This window comes from Spinacia oleracea, chromosome 6 (genome assembly GCF_020520425.1).
Source record: "Spinacia oleracea cultivar Varoflay chromosome 6, BTI_SOV_V1, whole genome shotgun sequence".
Taxonomy (NCBI): domain Eukaryota; kingdom Viridiplantae; phylum Streptophyta; class Magnoliopsida; order Caryophyllales; family Amaranthaceae; genus Spinacia; species Spinacia oleracea.
The window spans coordinates 130,612,699-130,640,044 of NC_079492.1; the positions used below are offsets into that span (position 1 = coordinate 130,612,699).

Sequence of the window (27,346 nt, forward strand, 5' to 3'; positions counted from 1 at the left end):
GATTAAAAATAATATACTCCCTTTGTATTTTAAAAAGAGATACACTTTCCTTAAATTATCTTATTTTAAAAAGATATACACTTCTCTTTTTTTGACATGTTTTGGTCCACTTCCCATTTTATTAATATTTCTCTTTTCTTGTGGTCCCCACACTTACTCACTTCAATTTTTTACTATAATAAATAATTCACCCACAACTCCACTTTCATCTTAGTTTAATAAATTCAACTCATTCTTCTAAAACTACGTGCCGGTAAAAGTGTATCTCTTTTTAAAATACGGAGGGAGTATTATGATTTTGACATTTAAAAATAAATACTGTTTGGTTAGGAGTTGTTAGTTGATAGCTGATTTGACTAGCTGTTAGTGGTTAGCTGTTTGTATTAGCTGATTTGACTATCTGGTTGAATTAGCTGTTTGTGTAAAAGTGTTTGGTAAATTAGATGATACTCCGTAGTTGTTAGCTGTTTAATATGTAAAATGACCATTAAAGACGTTGACATACTTTGTTTCTTATGAATATTAGACAAATAATTTATTGTGTCTAATTTTTTTTCTTCTAATAAACATCGACTAAATTTATTTATAATTTTAAAAAAATATTCTTAATTTAAAACTTTTAATAACGTATATTTTTCAAATAGAAAAATATTACCAATGGTATTTCAAGCATGATAGCAATAGCTTTCAATTGATTCAAAGTACTAATAAAATTTACTACAATAAAAAACGAATCTAGTAAATAGAGTGAAATGAAAAGGAAGTGTGAGTAATATTTTTAGGAGAAAAATAACGTAGGGTACCAAAGTTGATAGCTAGTGGTTGTAATTTAAGTATAGGCAATAGTAGGGCAAAATAGTCATTTTCATCCACTTTCTCAAACCTCTAATTGCAAAAAGTTCCTATATTGAGCTTTTTCAAAATTAGTTTTTTCACCCAAAACTCTCTTCCAAACCTCTCCTAACTAAACACTTCCATTTAGCTTTTTCTAAAGGTCAAACCTCTAATTCACCCCAAAAGACTCTTTTTCTCTCAAACCTCTCCTAACCAAACACCCCCGATATAATTAGCCTACTTAATAACTTTATAAAATGACTACAGAGTACGAAGTAAAACAATATAACTAGTGTGTAGCTCGGGCGATGCTCCGGTTTTTACTTTGAATAATATAATTTGATTTTAGCATGCATAATTGTTTCTTTGAACTACTTTATCTACTTAAAAACTATTTGGTGTCAAATTAAAATATTAATTCTGCCCATCAACATCTAATGCGAGTATAAAATAATTGTAAGAGTTAGTACAAACATTCATTATTCCAAGTTTTATATTTGCGTTGAGTAAAAACTATAACAAATAGTTGGTTAAAATGGTAAGACTTCTACCTTACATATAGTTGGTCTCATGTTTGAGACTTAGTATGCGAAATTTTGTACGCATATTTTTTGCAAAGTTGATGACATGTCATGCTTCCCGTGAGAGGGGGTTCCACGTGACACATATACTTTGTAAGAAACGCCTTTTAATATATTAGTATAGATTAAATAAATTACGTGTTACTATACGTCAATACCTAAACAATAATTTATTTATTTTCTTTCATTTTATGTAAAACAAGTGTGAAAAACTGGGTTTAAGAAAATTACCTAAAAACCCAAAATACGATCAAATATTAGGCCTAGAACATAGAATATTCTAACTGATATTGTATCGGACCGGTCATATATGTCATTCTTGCTTTAAATAAAATTGGATAACGGCTATGAAATCATTCAATTCTGAAGCAATGGGTACCTGATAACGACTAGATAAGTTTTTTTTCTAACTTATATTTTTACCGAAATTATAACTTTCTAAAAATACCAGTCACTTTATAATTTAAATAAATAGTAATTTTCTCTTATTTTTCCAATAATCCATGACAAAACTTAAATATTATTTTTAATAAATTAGCGTATAAAAAAATAAAAAAAGTATTTATTAACATTCGTGTGTTGTACGGATCTAACCTAATTTTATCATATAATACATACGATTTTAAGGTATATATTTGATATTTTTATACTCCGTACAAGATCAGACCCATGAAAATGGAAGGTCGTCCAAACAATTACGAAAATGCCACCGCTATTGACAAAATTTTCATCGCGGTGATTGCGCATGCGGCATGCCCAACCTTTTTTCATGAATCATGAAAATGTGTCCGCTAATGTCATTTCCCCGGGGTGGCTTCACTGGGTTGGGATCAGAAAGATAATGAAAATGTTATAAACCTATGGTCATATATTGTAATACAATAAATATTGTTTATTGTGGCAAAAGTTAAATCAAAATGTTTTAAAAATTATCTGGTAAAAGTTTTCTATTGTGTAGTGATAAAAAATTCCGTTTTAACAAAATTTATCCTTTCAAAATCAATAATAATGTACTACTATAAAAGTAACTATGCAACCTTTTAAAATATTTATCTATTTTAAAATTCATCGCTACCAGACACTATTGGTGTCTACTCGTCTTTCTTCTTAAAATTTAAATTCAAGACTAGTACCTTTTCCGTCCCATTAGTACATTTAAAAATAAGACTACTCTTGGATACAACAATTGTTTAGAACTTGTGGATACAATGAAAAAGGTTTTATGTTTGCTTAAACAATTTCCTAATTGTTGATCTGAGTAAACACATTAGTTAGTTAATCCGTCTGCATGATCACCTCTTTCAAAAACAGCTGCAGCACCCATGCCACTGCCTGTAAGTTCAGTACACAGTTTATCAGATATTGTATGTAATACAAAATATATCAGTTATTTTTATAGGATAAATTTTGAAATTTAGTAGCTTTACAATTCCTTTTAACAGCTTTAATTAAGGGTTGACATTTCCATTAACTGCACATTGAGATGATAGAAAGAGACTTACCTATACACATGGAAATGACTCCAAATCGGCAATTTCTTCCTCGCCGTTTCATTTCATTCAGTAACGTAGCCACACACCGGGCACCTGAGAAAAGAGTACACTAGGATCTCAGATACCCATTCAAATCAAAACAACCACCAACATCAAGGCTTTGTTCTTAATTGTTTATCTTATTTTTACTCAAAAAGAAAACTAATTTTGTGTGATTTTTTATGATTAATAAAACTAGATTTTACTAATTAAAACTGACTTTTATACTGAATTAGGGAGTGTTATTGTTTTAAGTAGAAGAGAACAGGATAAGAGTTTTCTCAAGTAAAGCAAAAAAGCATACCTGTAGCTCCCAAAGGATGTCCAAGGGCTATAGCTCCTCCATTAACATTAACTTTGGCTGGATCAAGGTTCAGCTTTTTACCACAGTAAACATATTGCGATGCAAAGGCCTGTACTTATAGATTTTTACAAATTTGAGAAATGGAGTTAGCGAAAATATAAAGTAGCATGCATGTTTAGCGAGGTAACCTCATTTATTTCAAACAGATCAATATTGTCCAACTTCAGCCCAGCAGATTTCACAGCAGCAGGAATGGCAAAAGCTGGGCCAATCCCCATAACAGCAGGATCCACACCAACAGCAGCAAAGCTCCTAAATTAGAAACACATGATACAACTGAAAATCAGCAACTAATACAACTGAAAACATGGCATATGCATGAATCCAATAAAACTCATTGTTATTTTGGTTTCTTACCAAGCTAAATGTTTACAATTTATTTACATGCTCGATCAGCATCACTATTTGAATGTCTGACTATGGATCTCAATTAAGAAACAGCTTCGAGTTTAAAAAAAATAATCAAACACAATAAGAAGCTTAGTTGATCCTTGGAGCAGGAATTCATATCAACATCAACAGACTTATAAAAAAGGACTCTTGTTCTATTCTTGCCTTCTTCGAAACAATTTATGTATCTATGAATTCTAAGACACCCCCACCTCAGTCTCATCTTTCAGGACGTGAGGAGGCAGTTCCCAGTCTCCCCCGTTAGAAACAGCAAGGCTTCTCTTTTATCTCATCTTTAAGCACTTAAGCTTATGGCTGACACCCTTTCAAAAGGGGAAAAGATGCTTATTAACAAAGGTTTAAATGAGTTAATGATCAAAATTATATCCTGAATTTTCTTTGAAAAGGTCTTTATAAACCCTGTTGTTTTAGGAAAATATTACTTGACCAAGCGTACCAAAGAAAGGATTCATAATGCTACAAAAATCAAGAAATATGAAAGAAGAAACCAAGGATGATCAAAGGTTAGCTGCTAGTTATGCAACGAATGGAGGGTATAAAGATAGATATTCAACCACTCAGACGTCAATTAAAGACTTGAAACCCAATAACAAACACCAAAAAAAAGAGATATAGGGACAAACAACTTTCAAGAGGTCCACAAGGTACGTTTGCTCAACTTTTAGCAATACGAAATCCAGAAAGATGGGTGAGGTGCTTGAAGGATGCAAAGAGAACAACTTTACATGGATAATCAGCCACCAGGTATTCAAAGACTCGTATTACAACTTTACAAGTTATAATAAAAACTGTATGCATGGTAAGGAAATTTCAAAATCTAATACAATTAGGCTGCCCTCATCCCAAATCACAGTGTATTCGTATAGCTTCCAGAAAAAACCTTACCTAAATACACCAAGAATTGGAAGCCCTTTCTTCATTGCTAAACTCCTCTTCATGAGTAGAACTGCTCCAGCCCCATCACTCACCTGGCTAGAATTACCTAAGAAATGGAAAAAATATATTAAAGTGTAAACACAACACGTAATGTTTCTTCCATAATTCACTTGACCACTAAGTCCAATCTCACATACCAGCTGTTGAGGTGCCATCCTTTTTAAAAGCAGGCTTCAGCTTTGCCAAATCTACCATGTTAGAGCTTGGCCGAATACCATCATCAAGAGAAATTGTTACAGATTTTTCCTCTCCGGATATTGGATCCACAATCTAGGCAACAAAATAAACAAATAAGCAAAAACGCATATCATCCTTAATGAAAGAGAAAAAAAGCTTCATCCCATTACTACCTTGGTTGAAACTGGAACAATCTCTTCTATGAATTTTCCAGATGCCATGGCTGCTGCAGCTCTTCTATGAGATTCCACCTGTAATATATAAGATAAATTCCATTAATAAATGTGGCTTATAGGAGATGCAACAAGCTTAAATCATTAATGAACCTTACCGCCGCCTGGTCTTGTTCTTGCCGTGTCACACCATAATTTTGTGCGACATTCTCTGAGGTTATTCCCATAGGAAGAAGACAATCTCTTGCTTGCGGGAAGTTTTCTACCTGTAACAAAGATTTCACAGTTTTCTGATGCTTAGCAAAGCAAATTCCTTACTTCATAATTACCTAACGTGCTGAAAATATTAATATTGAAAATTACCTTTGGGCTAACTTGACGAGGCCTATCAACACGATCAATCGTCATTGACTCTACTCCAGCGCCTATTCCTGTAGGAACACAACAATAAGATGTTTCATAGTTTATACAGTTGGAGGTTAATTGTATTTTAACAGACATAATAGAACATATACTTCGTATTTCTTACCTATGTCATAAAATCCTGCCTTAATGCAGGCAGCAACATCAGCAACTGCTTGAAGACCAGATGAACACTGCCTGTTAACAGTTCTGATGGGCACTGTGTCTGTAACAAAAAGAAGATCAACAAAATCAGGTCATTCTACAAATAATTTCTTCATTGAACACATGAACTCAGTTATGGTTTTTTTAAATCCAACAGATATTAAGAGAGTCAATATTTCCACCTGTAAATCACAAGGAGCATTGATAATTAATGTACTGACCTGGAAAACCAGCATAGAATGCTGCCATCCTACACTCCATTGCTCTTACAGAACCTGGGGCCAAAACTGTACCCACCACAATATCTCCTACCTCACATGGGTTTACATTTGTCTTCTCTATCAATGCCTGCGGTTGAATATTGATAACTTATGCTCAAAATTTCTTCACAAATTTGATTTCAACAAGGTTGTTGTATAACAGTATAAGTGATACCACCTTTAGAACAGGAGCAAGTAAATCATCTGCAGGGGTGTCCTTGAAACCACCACGTTTCGCCTTACAAATTGCAGTTCGGCAAGCACTGTAATGTGACATTTAGTGTAAGTCTCTTCCTAAACGAAACAAGTAAGAAATAGACAACATTCTGACCAGGACATTTTTTTTTTTTGTTATTGGTGCTTTCACATACAGCTAAAAAATATGAATTCTAACACCATTCTAAAGTCCCATATGAAATATTCACATGTAAGTGAAAAACCTCAAGTAATTCAATTCAAACAGGCCACAAAAATGATGCATTCCCCACCAACAACCAAGACCAACGATAGGTTACTTACGCAACAATTACAACATCATCTCCGAAAGCAGCATTTCTTTGATACATCCCACCATCTCCAGAAGAGCAAACTGAAGGCTAGTCCACCCAAGAAAAACATAATCAAGTTATTTCGAGTTCTGAAAAAAGGGATTGATCCAAATACATGTAGCACATCAAACTAAGCCGAATTATCAAAAAAAGTTCAAATTCGTTTTAAACATAGATTCAGAGAATCACAAGTTTTTGGCAATGTACAAGCATGGATTTGTTGATAAAGCATTTCCAAATCAACTAAGTGAATTATCATTAGCAATTTCATAACAACATAAAACATTTGGAACATAGTTTAAACTATTTGTAAAATCATGCCATTTGCTTAGTTAAGTAGGAGAGATTGGGATAACATGACAACTAATTTTGGACAAATAGAATGTTTTAAAGATTTAATTATAACATCAATTTCTCTTTAACCTCATAATGGCCTCGTGTTCATCAGGACAAATTGTCAGCTTAAAAAAAATCAGTAATGGCACAAGGGAAATGCTCTCACAACCAATTTGGTTTCAACATTAGAATTTAGAAGTTATACTATTATATTTACAGATAGATAGTCTGTACACCTGGAAGTATGATAAAATAAAGAACACAAACTTTTACGAAGTATATAAGTACAACTAAAAGAGCATGTGACCACGTCATGCTCTAGGGTATATGATCGAAATTACGAACTTACAGAGATAGCAGAATCAAGGGGTTGAAGAGCAGTGGGATTAAGGTGTTGTAGAAGCACTTTCTGCCTTTTCATTGCCTTCTCCATCTCTCTCTATATCTCTCCTCTTTCTCTTTCTCTTTCTCTTTCTCTTTCTCAGACTCTAAAAAGTGTATAATTTCTGGTAAAGTATGAATCTAGGATTGTCCATTATGTATAGAAATTCCAAGACTGGAAAATCAGTTGTTATTCAAGTGGACCCATCGTAATTTGTGACACATTTTCCTTGTGTTTTTTTTCATGAATTGAAAATCAGGCGAAGATTACTAAGAATTTGAGACGAAAGTGTTTGGTTATGAAATTACAAATCGATTTCCCAGAAAAAGTGGAGCAATAGAATTGAAGTAAAGATTGACCAAGGGAAGATGTTGACTTATTGCTATTGGCGTATAGTTTCATGTTTGTCTTCTCTACGGAGTACTTCGTATTAATCGCACTGTAACTAATCAGGGTTGAATCTTGAATGTGAGGTGGGGAGGAGGAGGATTAATGTCATTAATTGGCTAAACAACAACTCGTAAAATATTTGGTAAATGAATTTTTTCTTAATAATTCTAAAATAATCTAATATACATATATAAAGGAGGCATATATGCTGAAATATTAGAGCGCCACCTAGGTTTACTAATGGTTTCGGCCAATGAAAAATAAGATTTCTAATTTATTTTTGAATTAAAAAAACCGAGTGCCACGTAGATATTTAAATTAATTAATAAATTACTAATATATACAATTACATTCAAAATCAAACGCTCTAATAATTAAAAGATAAATCTAAAATAAAATTCATCCAAAATCAAACACTAATCTAACATAAAATTCAATCCAAAATCAAACATTAATCCAATATTAGATCGCCACGTAGGAAATCTAATGGTTTTGGCCAATGAAAAATAAGACTTCAAAATTATTATTGAATTAAAAAGTCGAATGCCACGTAGATAAATAATTAGGTGCCACGTAGATATTTTATTAATTAATTATTGTATTTTTTATATACAATTTCATCCAAAATCAAACACTATAATAATTAAAAAATAAATCTAAAATGAAATTCAATCCAAAATATAAAAAAAATCAATCTAATCTAATATATAAAATATAACAGTTGATATATACTCCGTATAGGAGTTTTATTTTAACGTAACAAATTAATAGAAATCGTGCATCGCACGGGCTAAAATCTAGTAATAATAAAAATGTTGTTTCAAGTAAATTTGGCTTATGAGTACAAAAGTTACATCCAATCGGTAACGATCCACTTTACCAAATACGTTTTCAAACAAATAAAAAGCAAATAATCAGTATAAACAAACAGTCAGTTAAACTAGCCAAGTAAATACAAACAATGCTTATAAGATGAAAAACAGTTATACAAACAACCGATCAAACTAACCAAGTGAAACAACCGACAATCCATCGTCAAAGAAGTACGGAGTAGCTTTTTGTTCACAGGTTCTTTTTTCATGCTTGAATCAATATTCATACGATTGACCATTCAAAAGAAACACATCCAATAATAATACTTTAACAACTTTTTAAAAAATAAAAGTTTACTCCATACAATTGAAATGTTTCAATAGAGCGATTTCCTTCAATATTGATTAAAGATCCAATAATTCCCTAAATACGTTACTTTTTAAGTTATTTCCGACCATACCGTCCACGTAAGCAAGTGAGAAAAAGAAGTAATTTTTTTTTTCCCGGTTCAGCATTGAACCGCCATATGAGATAGCGGTTTCGTTTTAAAGCAAACCGCCATCTCAGATGGCGGTTCAATGTTATAAACCGCTATCTCAGATAGCGGTTTGCATTAAAACATAACCGCTATCTCAGATGGCGGTTTACTTACTTGTAAATTATTTTTAACATGAATTACAGTTTAAATAGAAATATAATTTAGAAGTAACCTTTTGTGACAGAGTGGGTTATTTCTACGCAGGAGGTCGTGGGTTCGAATCCTACCTTAATGTGTTTATTTCTTTTTAACCATTTATTAATATTAATTATAAACATTTCCAATTTTACCTTATCAAACATTAGTGTTTGTAGCTCAGTGGATAGAGCATTTGTTTCCTAAGTAGAAGGTCGTGGGTTCGACCCCTAGCTAATGCGGTTTTTTTTTTTTACCATTTATAAATAGTACGTGATTATAAACCGCTATCTCAGATAGCGGTTTACTTAAGTCAACTGCTACCTGAGATAGCGGTTTAGTGTCGCTTCGTTAAAAAAAAAAGACCGGTTTTAATGCTGACGTGGACGGTATGGTGGGAATTAAGTTAAAAAGTGGCGCATTTTGGGAATTTGACGTTCTTTAAACAATATTGAAGGAAATCGCTCTGTTTCAATATGGTATTGGTTTTAAACATAATCATACACCGTTAAGTTGGATAAATAAAAAAGTCAAGGAAATACTTCTTGCAATAATTTTAAAAAGTAAAATTATAATACTCCGCAAAATAGAGTAAAATATTTGAAATTGATTGAAATTTAATGTATTACAGAGATGAGAAAAGGTAGACATATTAAAATATCATACTATCCCCAATTTTCCGAGTTAAGATAAAGAATGTGGTGTCACCTTTGTAATTTTTCACCGTTAAGGACCCGTATTTTTTTTTTCACCGTTAAGGACACGTAAAGTATATTCCGGCCCTTTTTTTTTATTATTAATTAATTCTAATAATATTGTATATGTAGTACTTCTGTTAAAAATATAATACTTCCGAAATAAATACAAAGTACAAATTTATGAAGTATTAATTCAATGTAAACTTTTAGATTTTATTAAATGCTTGAAATTGTTTTTATTTTATTTTATTTATGATGTGGTTAAACTTAAAGGTGAGTTAACTTACCGGAAAATAAAGTTGAAGTCTTAAAGGGTGAAAAAAAAAAGTACAGGTCCCAAATGGTGAAAAACTCAAAAGGTGAGGCCCTAAACATGAGCTTAACTCCCAATTTTCCCGTCATATTGTTAGTGTTGAAGTTTTTTATGCTTATCTTTACTTAAACCCTATGCTATGGGACCTCAGGTCAAGCAAAAAAGAAATGAGCAAGTATATCCCATATAAATTTATTGAAACACATTTGGACTCATCGGACCTAATTGATACTTATTTTAACTTATTGGACGTAAAAACATTTTTTTAAAAAGACGACGCAACCTCAAATAATAAATTTGAATAAGCTAAGAAAAGAAGTACAATAACTAGCCCAAAATGGGGATTTCATTAGAAAATGATCGGGCCAACTAATAACTATACACCAATTGTTAATTTGTTATGAAGAACATACAAATTGCTGTATTACCAATAATGAACATTATGGACTCAACGAACTCATTAAAGCTTACTCCGTAAAAGGTTTATACTTTCGTATATACAAATATCTGTTCAGCAAAAATTTGATGGTAGACCAACCATTGTACAGCATAAGCCTGGCCATATATTGTGATCTTATATCGAAAGAATGAAAAAATATGACTGGACAGAACTCACAAAACTATGCACAAAAGAAAAATTGGTAGGAAAATTACAGCATCAACAAAAAGTGAAAAGACAAGAGTTTTCCTTGCTTTGATTAACCAGATCTATCCTTTACCCGAGAGAGTTCTGAAAATTCATCGAAAAGCAATGTTAGAGTTTGTTAGTAAGATAACATGGTCTGATCATCATTCAATTCACGCAAAAGCATATTTTGCCTCTAACCTTTTGTAGTCCTTTGATGGTAAAGCAGCAGACATGGAACGGAGCCTATTTGTCACCTCTGTGAACGAGGGTCGTGCCTCTGGCTCAATTGACCAACATTGTTCCATCAAAATCCTCCACTCAGGGTCACAGCGGTCTGGAACTGGTGGTCTGAGAGTGTTCTTTAAAATACCTCCTACATTGATGTTTCACCAAACAGGTCCACAAATAAGAAACAACAGTAAACTTAACTATTTTGTGTTAAACCCACAGCCTTTAGGTGATAAAGGTAGACCGATAAAGATATATACTAAACCACCTCAAGAAAAACACTGGGTGACACTTGGTATCCCTTGAACTGAAAACACAAAGAAGGGAGCGAAAATAAACCATATTTACATATTTGTCAAACAGCATTTACAGAAGATTCACAAACCTGCTTCAGGATCTCAGGTAATTCTCCATTTGTACAATTGCACTTTTTTATGCGGGGTATATGCTTACAAATTACCATGCGCACTCTCAATGGTGTCCACTACCTTCTCCAGTAGGACAACAGCATGATTCAACACTTAAAGAGCAGAAATCCTACTTCACTTTACAAGTCTCAGTAGCTTGTCCCCTTTAGACCTACCACTTCCATAAAAAGTTTGGCGCTTATTTTCTAAAACAGGAAGTGATTGGAAAAGTCACATTTGGAGTGAAATGGACAAGTAGCTTCTAGGTTATATTAATACTACCTTCATTTAGTAATATTTCGCAGAAATTTTAAAGTCAAATTTTGACTATTAATTCTCTAAATATGCTGAGCAAAAAAAGTTAAAAAATGGAAGAACATAGCAATAATTAACCTTCTGATAGGAAGTATTGAAATACAGTTGAAGTTCAACCTCAAATTATGAAATAGGGGGGAAACGGGGGATAAGGTCGAATTTTATATGTTTGGTTAACCCTATTACAGAACCTACTTTCACTAAATCAACCTCACAGTTAACAAAAACCCAACAACTAGTAAAGAGAACTTATAAGCTCTCAAGCATCAATAGAAACTATCCCATTTGTCATCTTTAGGTTTCCCCTTTTCTCCACCAAACCCCCTACCCCAACCACCCAGCAGTGCTGCAATTTCTATTTACTCTCCCAAATTATTGATTTCAGCTTCCTACGTTCGCAAAAATTGTTCTTAATCAAGATTAACCAATTTCAGCAGGTGACAAGTTCACCATCATTTAGTTCCACTGTTATTGAATAAAACGTGTTGCCTTCTAAGAAATGCAGGTCTTAGGCTCCTGGAGCATCATAATGGACTTGAGCAATTAGATGATTCTATATGGAAAAATAAATCAATACAACCTTGCCTTCTTTTGAAGTATAGCCCCTTCAGTTCTCTGCAAATGATCATACATGCATAGGAAATGATGGTGCTTAACAGAGATTTTTCCTAAAGTGGGACTGTGGCACTAACTATGCTATGGACAACGTGTATAACAAATGACGCCAGAAGAGGCCAAGAAAGTTAGAAAAAAAAGGTTTGGTTTTTGCTGATAGAGGATGGAAGTAACATGATATCGACAAACTAATCAGTGTATTTGATGCCCGTATCTAGACAAATATTGTAAATTGTATATCAATAACTAAAATACAACAAAAAATAAAACTGGTAAAGTCCTAGGTAAATTCCAATTCTTTTCATATGTAATAGAGTATAAAAAAATATAACTTGAAATTCGTATAGTAAATGCTAAAATAATTGTGTAGAGAAAATGTGCTAATGTACAACAAAGAGGCCAGCCGATACCACAAAGAAATAAAAAGAAAAGGATGAATCTTATTACAAGGCCATAATTGTTTACCTATGATTGCACCACAGTGCATGTTCGCATAGGGCTCCTCACCGGTCAAGATCTCCCACATCGCAATGCCAAAGGAGAAGACATCAACCTGCCAATGCCCGTTATTATTATAATCAATATAGGTTTATATGCAAAAATTGCTGGAAGGAGATAATAGGTGTTCTTCAGTCCTCACACCTTTTCAGAAACTCTGGTGCTACTGCCATTCAACAATTCTGGTGCCATCCACGGAAGTGTTCCCCGAACACCACCAGAAACCAATGTATTACGCTTGATCCTCGATAATCCAAAATCTCCAACCTATAGATTTACTGATCAGCATACATCGTTGGATTTCCAATGACAGGTAGGAGCATAGTTTAGGGACTATCCAATATTCCCAACAAATAGAATAAGCGAGATTGTACATGTTATAAATAACAATGGAGCACAAATTACCTCCCCCCCCCCCCCCCCCCCAACACAAAAAAAAAACCGGACAAATTCTGAGAAGTAACGACTAACGACCTTATGCACACAACATCAGAGAATGTTGATTCCATGGAATTGTTTGTAGTGTCTTGATGTCTGCCAACTGTTAAATCAGGGTTCGGTGAAGAAATAACAGTTCTAGAATGAACACCAAACGGCTGATTGCTTATTTCTGTTAAATAAGGTACTGAATAACAGATTTGGTATTATATTAGGCCACAAATACAATTCTGAGGATCCAATTCCACCCATCAAACTTTATACTCCCTCCGTCTTTTTTACTTGCAGCATTTGATGTTTCACGTTTGTCAATGTAAATCTTTAGTTTAATATCTCTAATTATACACTAGCTAAAATTTTAGAAACCTGAAATTTTGAAAATATATATCGAGACGAAAAGAGTGTGTGAATAGTGTAAATCCCACATGACTATAATTCATTATGTAAATCACAAAAAATTGATAAAAGAGTGAACAAAATTGCAAATGGTGAAAGTAAAAAAAAAAGGAGGAATCTCAGGCCAACTAAAATAATTACAAGAAAGAGTGCACTTAATTTCTAATAGGAATTGTGTTAACGCAAAATTAAAAGACTAATACCATCTCCAGGTTTCAAAGGGTGGACTGGGTCATATTTCGCAAATAAAATAATTCCTCAAATTTTTAACCCATCAGATAAAGGTTCTCTCCTCACCAATTTCCAAGGTATGCTAAATTGCTAAGATTAGTTTCGAAGTAACATATATCTTCCAAGTTTTCATAAATTTCCCTAAACATACAGAAACCATGCTCAGCTGTAATTTCTAATCCGCTAAAAGGAATACTTGAAACAGTTATATTTGATTGATTAATTCGCATCTGTAATAACTCAAATGAATAACTCAGTTTGTACCTTACAAATTGGTCTTTGTGGGTCCCGCATGTTAACAAGCAAATTGTCACATTTTAGATCAAAATGAACAATATTTTTTGAGTGCAGATATTCCATCCCAAAAGCTGCATCCATGGCAATAATGAGTTTTCTCCGACGATCAAGTGATCTGTTAAACAGGTTTCCATAAACAACAAAAAAAGTTAGAAAGAAGGACAACTGCTATGAAAAAATTGTATTTACTCGTGAATAATTGGAGCACAGTAATTGAAGGAAGGATTTACCGGTCCTTCTTGACTAGGACGTTCCTGAGTGACCCATTCACCATGAACTCAGCCACAGTAGCCAAGGTCCCTCCAGCTCCATCTGGAACTACCCCATAGAATGCAACTACATTTGGATGATGAAGTTTTGAGAGTATCTGTGCCTCTCTCCAAAAGTCTCTGGTCTGATAAGAGTGAAAATTACAGGTTTATACGTAAAAATCATAGTGACAAAATACTATAACATATACATTTGTACTAGCATAAACCCTTGCATTCTCTTTCGTTTCCCCCATCTTGTTCTTGGGGTTAAGAAAAGTTAGGTTCATCAGAAAGTCTTACCAACCGCTCTTGCTCTGATGATCTTCCTGAAAAGCAACTCTTTTTAATTCTCTTGATAGCAACATCTGATCCTCGCCATTTCCCATGATAAACAGTCCCATAGGTACCAGATCCTAATTCTCTCAACTCTTCAAGATCCGCATTCTTGATGATCTGTGTATCAGCTATAATCTTTCAATTAAACAGTTACAGAAGTAAACCAGCTTAAGAAAATTCTATATATTCAGTTTCCTGACAATAAATATAGGTGGGCAGGTAACATTGGAAGAGGCAGAAACACATGCATGCATGTTCCCTGTTTTATATGTATTTTAAAAGGAAATAAAGCAGCATAGCACCATTGCACAGAAACCAAGAGAAACCATTTTTCAACAAGATCTCATTTCCTGTTGAGGTTTGATTTCCCATGATGAAAAGTCCCATAAGTACCAAGGGTAAAATGGCTTCCAAACGATATCTTGTTGAAAATATAAACTTCAACAAGAAAATAACAAGTTGAGAGAAGGCAAAAATGTGGAGCACCTGTAATCCATAGATGCCAGCTTCTATTTCAGCCATCACAGCATCGATGACAGAGTCATCCTTATGTAAGCCAGCAGCTTTAGAATCCTATGCAGACAAATAATCCAGTCAACTCCAGACAGACAAATAGGATAACTAGAAACGACCAACTGTACGACATTTTGTTACCTCGGCGTCAATTTCTGAGCCAATGCCGTCTCCATCAGCCTCACTTGGATGTTCAGAACAAACATCAGAGAAAATATCCACTACACGAGGAGTAACTGCAGTGGGAAAAGCAACTGTTTCGGGCCTAAAATTGTACATATCTTCAATAACAAGCAGGGGCTCGTGGTAGTTTTGATTGTGCATGTTCAAGGGTTCCGATCGACCAATTTCATTAGCCACTGTCAAAACGCCATTCCCATCTCTGTGTTCCAGCTTCTCGATCTTCTCACTTGGAAGATCAAAACTGTTGTCAGACCCAAAAAAAATTTCCCCTCCATAAGCAGCAGTGTTTGTTGAATGCTTGTGGAATTGATAGTCAATACTATCAACTACAGATGGGGAAGCAACGGCCTTCAGAGACAGAAAAGAATCGTCTGTCATACCAGAAAGAAGATCAATCTCTCGATTATTGCCATGAAACTGCAATATAGTGCTCGGAAATCTACCTAAAGCTTCATCAGTAATTTCTCCAGTGAAATTATGATGATGAGCCTCACCATCTTCATGGATCTCGACAATAACAGATGAGTTTCTTTCCAGTTGATACTCAAGCTTACATTTAGGAATACCCTCTGATGATGATGTTGCATCAGAAGTGGTAATTGGCACCTGCTGGTGTACTTGTGGCACTTGTGCATCAGTATTAATATGGTAGCAGTTACCATTCACCAACTTGTTCTCTACAGGAGTAGTAAGAAACACATTTTGATCAGTTATTCTCTGGTGCAACTGGGAATCAGAGCTTAGAACCCTGTTCATCATTTGGAGACCTAGAGAATCAGAATCATAAGGATTTTCCATCAGCGGATTCTGTTTATCTAGGTCTTCAGCACCCGTTTGGTATTCATCATCTACAGTTTTACTACTGCCTTCGAGATATGGATTGCAGCCCAAAGAATCTGAATAAAGTGGACTAGGAAGTTCATCTCTTTTGCGGCACTCAGTAGGCTCCATATCTATCAGCTGCTTCGATATTTCAGGCTTGACAACATGGACATTCTCTTGCAATGGGGCGGCCTTTTCTCGCAGGGCGGCAGAAAATGCTTGGGAAGTTGTTAGCTTAGCAAAGTGCAAAGAAGAAGGTGGGCTTAATCCCTCCTGTGAACAATATGATAATTTCTCCCCATACTGCTGCAGTTGTGAATCTGAATATGCATGAATCATACCATGAAGAGAGTCCATTGAGTCAACTGATTCCATCATGAAAGCTCGAGAATCAACCTGTGACATGTACCTCTCATGATGAGCTACCCTGCCCGAATGTTGAGACGGTTGACTGCCATTTTGATTCTGGTTATCATCAGTCAGAGGAGTGATAAAATCCCCATTTCCTTGTTGCGCTTCTGAGAGGGATTCCTGCCCAGGTACACTTGACTTGCCACAGACACTATCAAATGTTAGTTGGGACTTAACAAAGGAACTATTGCTTTCGCCACTGTGTTTCCATAAGCTATCCTCGTGCCATTGCACACCACCACTCTTTGCATTGCTGAGCTGAGCTGGTTTAGTAGCGCACAAAGGAGATTGAGCAGGTGACCTGGTTTTGTTAAAGAAATCCTTAGCTACATGCCCTCCATGTGAAGAGCTAGAGCCATCCTTGATTTCCACACGATGAGACGAAGGTGAATCACCATGAAAGCTCGGAATACGGTCAAATATAGGCCCTGATTTAGTTAATTCGGTGATTAGTTGGTCCCCAGAGGCTCTTCGAGGGCTAGGTTCTGATATCCCATTAACAGCAACAACATATTCATAGTTAGGACTGGCCTGCTGAAAAGTGCCTGGACTGCGATTTTCAGTTTCACTAACAGGGATCAGAAAAATTCGAAGTCTTTGAGACCCAGTAGACTTTTGAATCCCGTGATATTCCTCCATCATATTTTGGAGATCCTCATTGGAAGACACTGATATGAGTGCATCAAGATCTTCACCTGGTAACTGGTATTTAATACTGTGTGGTTGATTGCATATGCCAGAAGTCTTACAAATAAGTTCTTCCCATGAGATATTCTTTCTGATAGAAATCATGCGTGTCTCTCCCCCGGCATATCTAAGTTTCCCATCAATTGGCCTGGGCAAAATTTTACCACCAAAGCTGCAGAGAATCCTCAACTTGCCAGGTTGAGAGCCATCAGAAGACCCTAAATCAAGAGGGTTGTACAAATGAGGAGAATGAGGAATAGTAATGGGTGGTAATCTTGCTCCAAGGTTACCCTGGTCAATGTTCTGTACACCATTAGCTTCCACTGCTCCCCGGCCATTAGCGCTATCATCTAGGTGACATCTTTTGTCAAAACGAGTCCAATGGTCATTTTCTGGAGGACAACCTTGTGCTGAAGAAAACTCGGATACCTCAGAACTACATTCAGAATCCACTCTACGGATTCCAAGGATTCTAGTAAGATCTTCATAACCCATCTGACGGTCTTTCTCGTTGTTAAATCCGCCTTTTATCTCTTTATTCTGAACCATAGGTAACCCAGGAGGACACAACTTAGGAGTAAGACGGTCACGAATAAACTCAGAAGAGAATTCCTCCCCTGTCTGTACAGACACATAATTACTATTTACAGTATTTCCCCCTTGTAATCTGCTATTCTCAACACCTATAGCCGACTCATTTTGAAACCCTTGATCCAAGGGTACATGCACATTTCCCCTCATATCTACGCACAAATTTTAACCAACTTAATAACTTCTCCTCCCTTCACAATCCACAACACCAACCAAATTCCATCAACAAAACCCTCATATACTCAAATCCAACCTTCTCTTCTTCTTTCTCCGACCGAAACAAAATTTATATACTAGTATGTATATATTTATAAATATACGATAAACAACCACTCCAGTTATGATATGCTACCCCAGAAATCAACCCACCAATGATTTACCTAGTCACAAAAGTATACTAAACAACTTTAATATCTATATACAAAAATATAATCAGATATAATAATCAATACCTAGCTACAAAATATACCCAATTCCTCCTATTTTCATATCAAACACCCAAAATTCGATCAATTTTGATCAACCGAAACGGAATAATCAGCAAAAAAGAAGGAGATCACAAAACATACTACCCCTCTCTCTCACTAATTTATTAGAGAAATTGAATTTCCCGATCATATGTTTAATTTTTATACCTGCAATTTTAGAAATTATTTGAAATTTGAATTAGATCATTAAAAATTGAGGGGAATTTTATTAAAAAAAACATGAAAATTCAATTAGAAAAGAGAGAGAAAAAGGACAAAAGCGTGGCTTACGATTGAAATGTTCAATTGGAGGCGTCGGCCGGCGACATTGTCGAGATTTTGGCGGCATCAACACCGGAGCAGAGAGAGAGAGAGAGAGAGGAGAGAGAAAGAGGAGGGAAGGAGAAAGGCTTTTTTTGTGTTGTTGTTTTTCTATTTATTGTTTTTTTCTAAGTATTTAATAATAATGAAAATAGAAATAATCAGAAATTGAAGGATTTTGGAGGAAAATAATTTAAAAGGAAGAGAAAATTATTTGCCAACAAAAATATAAATATTTTGGTGAATGAGAAAAATTGAAATTCAAACGCGGCGAGAGTGACGAGTGAGCTGGACTCAAGAGAAAAAAACAAAATCATAAATGGACAAAATTTTCTTATGCATTATGCATGTAAGGTTAACTTTTAATCAGTTTTTGATAATATTTTTAAGCTAAATTTGCCAAAAACAACTTTTTATAACTCATTTGTTGCGAGAAACCACCTTTTAAAAAAAATTGCAAAAGGACTTTATACTAAAAAAAACTTGCGAGAAACAACATGTTTGTCTTTTCCGGAGTTGACTACTCATTTCCGGCATTGACTTCGCCGGTTTTGCTAACCTCATCTTTTTTCCGTTAAAACCAAAAGGCAAATTTGCCAAAAACAACCTTTTATAATCGATTTTTTTTTGCGAGAAACAACTTTTTAAATTTATTTTTTTGCGAAAAAAGGACTTTAAACTAAAAAAAACTTGCGAGAGACAACCATTTTGGGTTTTCTGGCGTTGACCACTAATTTCCGGCCTTGACTTCGCCGGTTTTGCTAACCTCAAGGCCGGAAATTAGTGGTCAACGCCAGAAAACCCAATATGGTTGTCTCTCGCAAGTTTTTTTTAGTTTAAGGATCTTTTTCGCAATTTTTTTAAAAAAATGTTGTTTCTCGCAAAAAAGGAGTTATAAAAGGTTGTTTTGGCATATTTGCCTATTTTTAATCAGTTTTATACTTCGTAATAACTTTTAATATATATATTCTGATAATATTTATATTGTAATCCGTCTTATTTTTGAAGGGGTAATTTTTGTTAAACAGAAAATTTTAGCATTAAAAAATAATGACGTTTATAATATAACTGAGTTACTTTTACACATTTTGAGATAACTTTACATCCACATAACAAAATTTATTGTACATGCATGTGTCTCATACGAAGTACTTCTATTGAGCATCCATCCAGATTGTAATTTTTAATAGACTAGTTCTTGAATAAGCTTCTTTTTTTTATTATGTACGAAGTATGTACTTGTATAGGATAAACTTCCCTGACTTTTATTTGATTTAATCTAATTACCTCAGGAAAAAATAAAAAGTACGGGGTAATATACTTTGTAAGAAGGGGATATGACTTTTGCCGCCATTACCACTTCTTTTTAAGACAAACTCTTTTCGATTTCTTGAATATTTTTGTGTGCCTTTCATTAAAGATTAATCAGTTACATTTATTTAGTTACCAAATAGCTAGGGAGGGGAAGATGCATGTGTTAGATTTGGTGGCGTACTAAATCTTGTCGAGTTATTTTAATAGAGCGAGTAATAGTAGTTTGATACTTTCTCTATTTTTTTTATTTATTAATTCCCATAATTGGTAACATTTTAAAAAAGGGGATATTTTGATCTTCCGTGCATAAAAATGTTTATTTTCTGTTAGAAGGTGGTTAACAAAATAAGGTAGAATTGTCCCTTATTAAAGAATAACTAGCTTAGTTAGTTATTATATACAGAGTACTAGTTTTATATGCACGCGATGCGTGCGAATATAAAAACAGATTTGTGTTACAATATTTAAATCTGAAATAACATGTAAAATATATAATATAAATGCGATGCGTGTAAATATAAGAAACAGATAAGTTAGATAGAGTCTAACTCATATAAACAAATTAATTAAAATAGTAAGAATTTATTTAAGAGGCTAGATTGATTAAAATGCTTATTTGTAGGGCTGTCAAATCTCAACCAGAACCGCTGAACCCGCTTGGTTAATCCGAATCGTTAAGAACCCGAATCGTTAATAACCCGTTAATTGGAACCTGAAAATTAACCGGACCGATAACATTCAACCCGAACCCGAACCGTCTCGAAAATATTAAACCGATTAAGACCCGATACCCGATAACAAACCGCCATGCGTCAACCCGAACCGTTTCTACCCGAACCGAATGGACCCGAAAACCGTTAATGGCCCGATTTATTTCAACCCGGGAAAAATCCGTTCACAACCCGAACCGTTAACAATCCGAACTGTTTCAACCCGGAACGTTTACAACCCGTAACCCGTTTACAACCCGTTTAATTCAAACCGTTTATAACCCGCAATATCAAATATGATACTAACATGAGTGTTTCGAGGTTTGACTTTGCAGGTGCTCCATTAAAAAAACATTAGGGTTATTCACCCCTTCCTGATTACTTACAGGAAATGGCTTATTAGCTTATTAGAGTAATAAAATGTAGAATGTTATATTCCTTAATTCTTGACAATGTTATAAAAGTATAGAACTCATGAATTTGTATTGTTTTATTAGCCTTGCACTCTTTTATTGACTCGTATTTAACTGACTAATCGTCTAATCGATCATTAAACTAAATTGATATAATTATATAATTACACAATTATATCGTTATAGATTTATATCCTTACATAGTTATAGTTATGTGGACTTTTATTTTAAATTAACTAATCATGATCATCAATTCATCAGTTATTAGCTTATTAGATTAATAAAATATAGAATGTTATATTCCTTAATTCTTGAAAATGCTATAAAAGTATAAACTCATGAATTTGTACTGTTTTATTAGCCTTGCACTCTTTTATTGACTCGTATTCAACTGACTAATCGTCTAATCAATCATTAAACTAAATTGATCTAATTCAATACCTTAAAGCAATAACCCGGCATTGTTTAAGGTATTGAATTAGATCAATTGGCCTCTTTTGCTTATATTACAATATAAACATATTGAAAATTGTGATTTTAGTAATAACCTGACATTGTTTGTAATTTGTATCCGAATTGATCTGACTAAACATGAATCTGACATGATATGAATCCGACCCGATTACAACCCGACCCGATTACAATCCGGCTAAACCCGTTAACAAACCGAACCGAATTGACCCGACCCGACTACAATACGACCCAACCTGACCTGACCCCACCTGATTTTGAACCCAACCCGATATGAACCCGACCCGATTATAACCCTAACCGATATGAACCTGAACCGATATGAACCCAGCTTAACCCGTTTATGACCCGACCAAATATGACCCGACTCGATATGAATCCCACCAGTTATGAACCCGACGAGTTATGAACCCGAACCGATATGAACCCGTACCACATAACCCAAACCCGAACCGAACCGTTAATTTTTCAACCCGATCAGAACCAACCGATAGCAAAATGAACTGGTTTCAACCTGAACCGAAACCGAACCGATGACCCGATTTGACACCCCTACTTATTTAGGCTTCCCTATTGGTTAGGTTGACATTATATTCTCTATTTTATAAGTGCCGAGGGTATTTTAGTAATCCAAGGGGGACACCAACAGTGGATTTACTAAAATAACCTCAATTCTTCACTTATATAATAAAGATATGTGTCTCCACCTTATTATTAACGGTTCAAGTTGGTTGACATGGGTTAATATCGGGTCGGATTGTACGTGGTCGGTTTAGATTGGGTCGGGTTGTAAGCGGGTTTAGTCAGATTGTATATGGTCGGGTTATAGTCGATCGGGTCGGGTTAGGACACGTCGGGTTGTAAACAGATTTAGGCGAGTTGTAACAGGTTCTTATCATATCGGGTCGGGTTCATGTCGGGTTTGGTCAATCAGATACAAATTATAAACAATACTAAATCACATTTTCGTCGTTTATAAATTATAATATGGATGTCTTAATTAGGACACAAAAGCGGTAACTAAATTTCAAAAGTGTTAAAAATTTAAGACCAATAGAGTTAGTGAGTATATAGTATACGGAGTATGACTTACTCTAATCATAAAGATGAACTAATGACTAATAGAATTTATCACTTTGTATTCATGAAACATTTATTGATGAATTATAACTAATAACGTAGTAATTAATAATCGATAATGATGAACTAATACGTAATGAATTTGTAAATTTTGTAAATACAAGTTAATCATATATTCATAATGGTTTAAACAACAATGAGACTAACATGTTCAACGAACGAAACGAGACAAAAAAGTTCAATTGTTAATGAATTAAGTCGATTCAGTTAAAACAACATAGTTTTTTTTATTAGTCGTTAGTTATAACTTATAACAAGCTTATAACGCATTGAATTAGATCAATTTAGTTTAGTAATCGACAAAAAGTTGAATATGAGTCAATAAAAGAGTGCAGGACTAATAAAACAGTACAACTTCATAAGTTTTATAACATTATTAAGAATTAAGGAATATAAGATTGTACATTTGATTACTCTAATAAGCTAATAACTGAAGAATTGATGATAATAACTAGATTAAACTAAAATCCTACAAAAATATAAATATATAAGGATATAAATCTATAACGATATGATTGTGTAATTATATAAGTATGTAACTTTGTGAGATTATTAGATTACAACTATCTAATTCTATATAATTTTATGAGATTATAAGTTTACAACTATATAACTATGTAAATATATAGGAAAATTTGGTAATATTAATCCAATCTTTGGCCAATTTTCTTTTATTAAGCCCACCTACGACATATTTTTTAATGATCTCACATTTACTACCCAACGACCTTTATTGGGCCCAACAAGTCATAAACCTATTGTAGGCGTTAATATGTCCCTATGTGGCAATACTCTCTCTGTCTTCTCCCTCGATATATTCAGTCGTCATCATCAATTCATCACCATCTCGTTGACTTTTTTACCGGTTACCAGTCACTTAAGCCCAATAAAAGTAATTGGGTAGTAAAGGTAAAATTATTAAAAAGTATGTCGTATTTCTAAAAAAAATCATTAATTTATAAAAGCGTTCTAGTACCTAGTACAACTTTTAATTTGGATCAAATAAAACGTGTTACAGTTGTAAATAGTTCAGAGAAGACGGGTTATAAACGGTTTGGATTAAACGAGTTGTAAACGGGTTACGGTTTGTAAGCGGTTCGTGTAGAAACAGTTCGGGTAATAAACGGTTTGTGTTGAAACAGTTCGGGTTATAAACGGCCGGTTGCAAACGGTCTAGATTAAACGGGTTTTTCCTTGGTTGAAACGGTTCGGATTGAAACGGTTCGGATTGAAACAAATCGGGTAATTAACGATTTTCTGGTCCATTCGGTTCGGGTAGAAACGGTCGGGTTGTCGCATGACGGTTTGTTATCGGGTTTCGGATCTTAATCGGGTTAATATTTTCGAGACAGTTCGGATTCTGGTTGAGTATTATCGGGTCGGATCGGATCGGATTGGATTCTGAGTTCCAGCTCACGGGTTATTAACGGTTCGAATTCTTAACAATCGGATTAACCCAACGAGTTCAACGATTTGGGTTGAGAATTGACAGCGCACATTATCAAATTATTCTAAAATATAACCATGATGAAATTGTACGTATTAGTTGTATGTGATCAGACACTTTTCCTACAAAAACTTGCGTGTAACTTACTTTTTGTGGTTATGTTTCTTTTAAACGTTAGTATAGGCGTCGGATATTATAAAGATTAATAATTTTTCATCAATGTGCACGTATATATAAGTACATCTCTTTGGACAATATAGGATTATGTGGGATTTGGCCTTTTTTGACTTCCCTTGAATGCTATAGTTTCTAATTTCTCTCTTGACCTCGTTGTTCTACACAATTGGAATACAACTAAAAAAACAAAGAGGGACGTTTCAGTTTTCCTTTTTATCCATCTTAATTTGTTAACAAAATCAGTTAGTGAGTGGGAGACTGAGACTCCTTATTAAGGAAGATAGAGAATTACTACCACTTCCCAATATTATGTTACTTCATTCATTATCAAATGATTTTAAGTTAGAAATAGTGTTATATAAACTTGTATTTGTTGTGTACGTCATACTCTATTCCAATAGAGGTTTGTTTGTAGGTTCATATTTTTATTTTTGTGACTATTTTTTTGGATGTTAGTCTACCCTTTTGAATTTTGATATGTCTAGAAGAAGAACGTACAATTTCTTTTTATCAAATATGTGTACGAATAATTAATAATTACATCTTTTAGAATGTAGGTTTACATATGTGTATGTGTATGTGTATGTGTATGTGTATGTGTATGTGTATCACAATTCTTATGACCAATGACTTATCAATATTGTCGTTGAAAAACATAATTATGGAGTATAAACAAATCTCAACCTTCACGATTTCTTGGCCAGTATTAATAATATTAATAACAAATCAATTTGGAGTAAGAAGGAAAGGCAAGGTGACCATCCCTAGCGCAATCAGAATGATCAAAGAAAAGTAAGCGCTAATCTTTAGAACGAATGAACAGATTTACGAGCGATAAATATGTAAAACTCCGGAATCGACCAGAAAAGAGATAAACTCTCATAATTTTATTATCAAAAGAATAGTTGATTTCTAATGACTAGGGGTGTCAATTCTCAATCCGACCCAGTGAACCCGATGAGTTTGTCCGACCGTTTAGAATCCGAACCGTTTAGAACCCGCGAGTTAAAATCCGAAATCCGATCCGATCCGATTATATTCAACCCGAATCCGACCCAACCCGTTAGTATTGATCCGATTAAGATCCGAATCCGTTAACAGACCGATCCGTGACAATCCGGATCCATTTAATCCGATCCGAAGCGATCCGAAACCCGTTTATGATCCGATCCGTTTCAATCCGAATCCGTTCCAACCCGAGGAATATCCGTTTAATCCGATCCGTTTTTAACCTGTGACCCGTTTAATCCGACCCGTTTCAACCCGTGACCCGTTAGATCCGATCCGTTTTTAATCCGTGACCTGTTTAATCCGAACTAATTCCAACCCATCGATATAATAATATATTCAATAACTTATATTACTAATCTTAAATTCTTATTACTTTTAAAAGTTAGTTATTATTTTCGTCCCCGACCTAATTAAGTCATCGATATGAGAATATATAATTTGGAAACGAACTGCCCCAAATTCCAACCCGCTACCAAATAACCCGATCCGATAATTACCCGAACCAATATAAAACTGAATCCAATGTAACCAGGCTAAATTAGTTTCAATCCAACCCGTTTTAGTCTGTTACCGATTAATCCGATCCGATATGAATCCGATCCGAAATGAATCCGATCCGATATGAATCCGACCCGATATGAATCCGATCCGATATTAATCCGACCGACATGAACCCGAACCCGTTATAGTCCGACTAAACCCGTTAACAATCCGTCGTATTCCAATCCGATCCGATCCGACCCAAACCGACTACAATCCGACCCGTTTACAACCCGATCCGATATGAATCCGTGAATAAAAAATCCGACCCGATCCGGTCCGTTAAGTTTTCAATCCGATCCGATCCGACCCGTTAGCCAAATTAATCCGTTCCAATCCGATCCGTTTCAACCCGATTCCGATGAGTCCGACCCAAACCCGATCCGTTGATCCGATTTGACACCCCTACTAATGACGAATATAAAGTGTTTAAATAGTTAACACAAAACCCTAATACGAAACGGAATTAAAAACAAAAGTCAGAAATAATTAAAAAGCAGTTTTCGAGCCTTTAACGAACTCGGATGACCTAAAAAGCCCATGATTGCTTTATTATTCATCTGTTTTTAAAGCTATATGACCAAATACGTTTAGTTTTACCGTCTAACACATTGATTACCGTAAGTAGATATATGTACCGTGTACATGTCGGCAGTGTGTGGGCGCCGACTTAAACGCACGTCCTGGTGAAACCACCCAAATCCTAGTATGTTGGGTGGCCCATCTTATTAGTCATTGACTCATTGCCATATCTATACATGAATTTTGTATAGCAGAAGAAGAAGTAGCCCCAACCAAAGTTGGGGTGTCAAATTTATGGGGAGTGCCAAAACACAACATGACATGCGTTGTGACTTGTGACTTGTGCTACTCCCATACATAATTCAATGAACCCCATCAATTATTTCCTCCACTCCTTTTTTTAGCTTGCATTCTAGAGAAATAAGTTCACATCTCAATGATATAAATTCATTATTTATATGCTTAGCTGGTTTTTTTATATATCATCAGATACTTATTTAACTGTCAGACAATGCCTGATAATATGTCATGTACATATATATATATGGATGATGATAATGGTCGCAAGTTGCGACAACATTTAGTTGTCACAATCTTACGTGTCGCAGTTTAATTGGTATATATAGGCGACACGTAGGCTAAGAGTCATCATGATATTTTTACTATCAATGCAATATTTTTACTATGAAAATATGTAAATAAGGTAGTCGGTATAAATAAGGAAACAAATTAGAATATTAAGATTTTCCTAGCTTTTTTTGAAACATTTTAAATAGAATATATAAATTAAATATTTTAATTTCCAGTTTAAATCATGACACATAAACATGCCATGTCATCATTGTGACACGGCTTAAAGGTCGCATGTTACGACCTTTATCATTTTCGTATATATAATAAGTGAGTTACATGTAGTCTTACAATTAAATAAGTATCAGCTGATCTTTTACAATTATTTGTGTTATATGCTAGCCTAAT

At 34.5% G+C, this 27,346-nt stretch overlaps 2 protein-coding genes across 5 annotated transcripts; both read right to left on the reverse strand.

The window, feature by feature from the left end:
* Positions 1-2,499: 2,499 nt before the first annotated feature.
* On the reverse strand, positions 2,500-7,572 carry LOC110788779 (3-ketoacyl CoA thiolase 1, peroxisomal). The gene is made up of 14 exons (XM_021993419.2): positions 7,069-7,572; positions 6,355-6,431; positions 6,014-6,098; positions 5,797-5,923; positions 5,538-5,636; positions 5,372-5,439; positions 5,167-5,274; positions 5,009-5,086; positions 4,796-4,928; positions 4,608-4,704; positions 3,440-3,563; positions 3,252-3,360; positions 2,918-3,001; positions 2,500-2,747 (listed from the first exon to the last, which is right to left on the reverse strand). The coding sequence occupies exons 1-14, from the start codon at positions 7,150-7,152 to the stop codon at positions 2,683-2,685; spliced, it is 1,338 nt and encodes a 445-aa protein (XP_021849111.2). The 5' UTR covers positions 7,153-7,572; the 3' UTR covers positions 2,500-2,682.
* A 2,883-nt stretch (positions 7,573-10,455) lies between these two features.
* LOC110788778 (uncharacterized) lies at positions 10,456-18,753 on the reverse strand. 4 transcript variants are annotated; one of them, XM_021993416.2, is made up of 10 exons: positions 18,594-18,753; positions 15,283-18,470; positions 15,115-15,201; positions 14,593-14,745; positions 14,272-14,435; positions 14,009-14,156; positions 12,824-12,946; positions 12,647-12,734; positions 10,815-10,989; positions 10,456-10,718 (listed from the first exon to the last, which is right to left on the reverse strand). In XM_021993416.2, exons 2-10 carry the CDS (start codon positions 17,983-17,985, stop codon positions 10,697-10,699), a joined length of 3,663 nt encoding a protein of 1,220 aa, XP_021849108.2. In that variant the 5' UTR covers positions 17,986-18,470; positions 18,594-18,753; the 3' UTR covers positions 10,456-10,696. The 4 variants fall into 4 exon arrangements, 2 of the variants coding, with proteins under 2 accessions (XP_021849108.2, XP_021849109.2); XM_021993417.2 differs by having other exon boundaries at positions 15,283-18,215; positions 18,594-18,752; XR_008922663.1 differs by lacking the exon at positions 10,456-10,718 and adding an exon at positions 11,230-11,423 and having other exon boundaries at positions 10,850-10,989.
* Between the last annotated feature and the right edge of the window lie 8,593 nt (positions 18,754-27,346).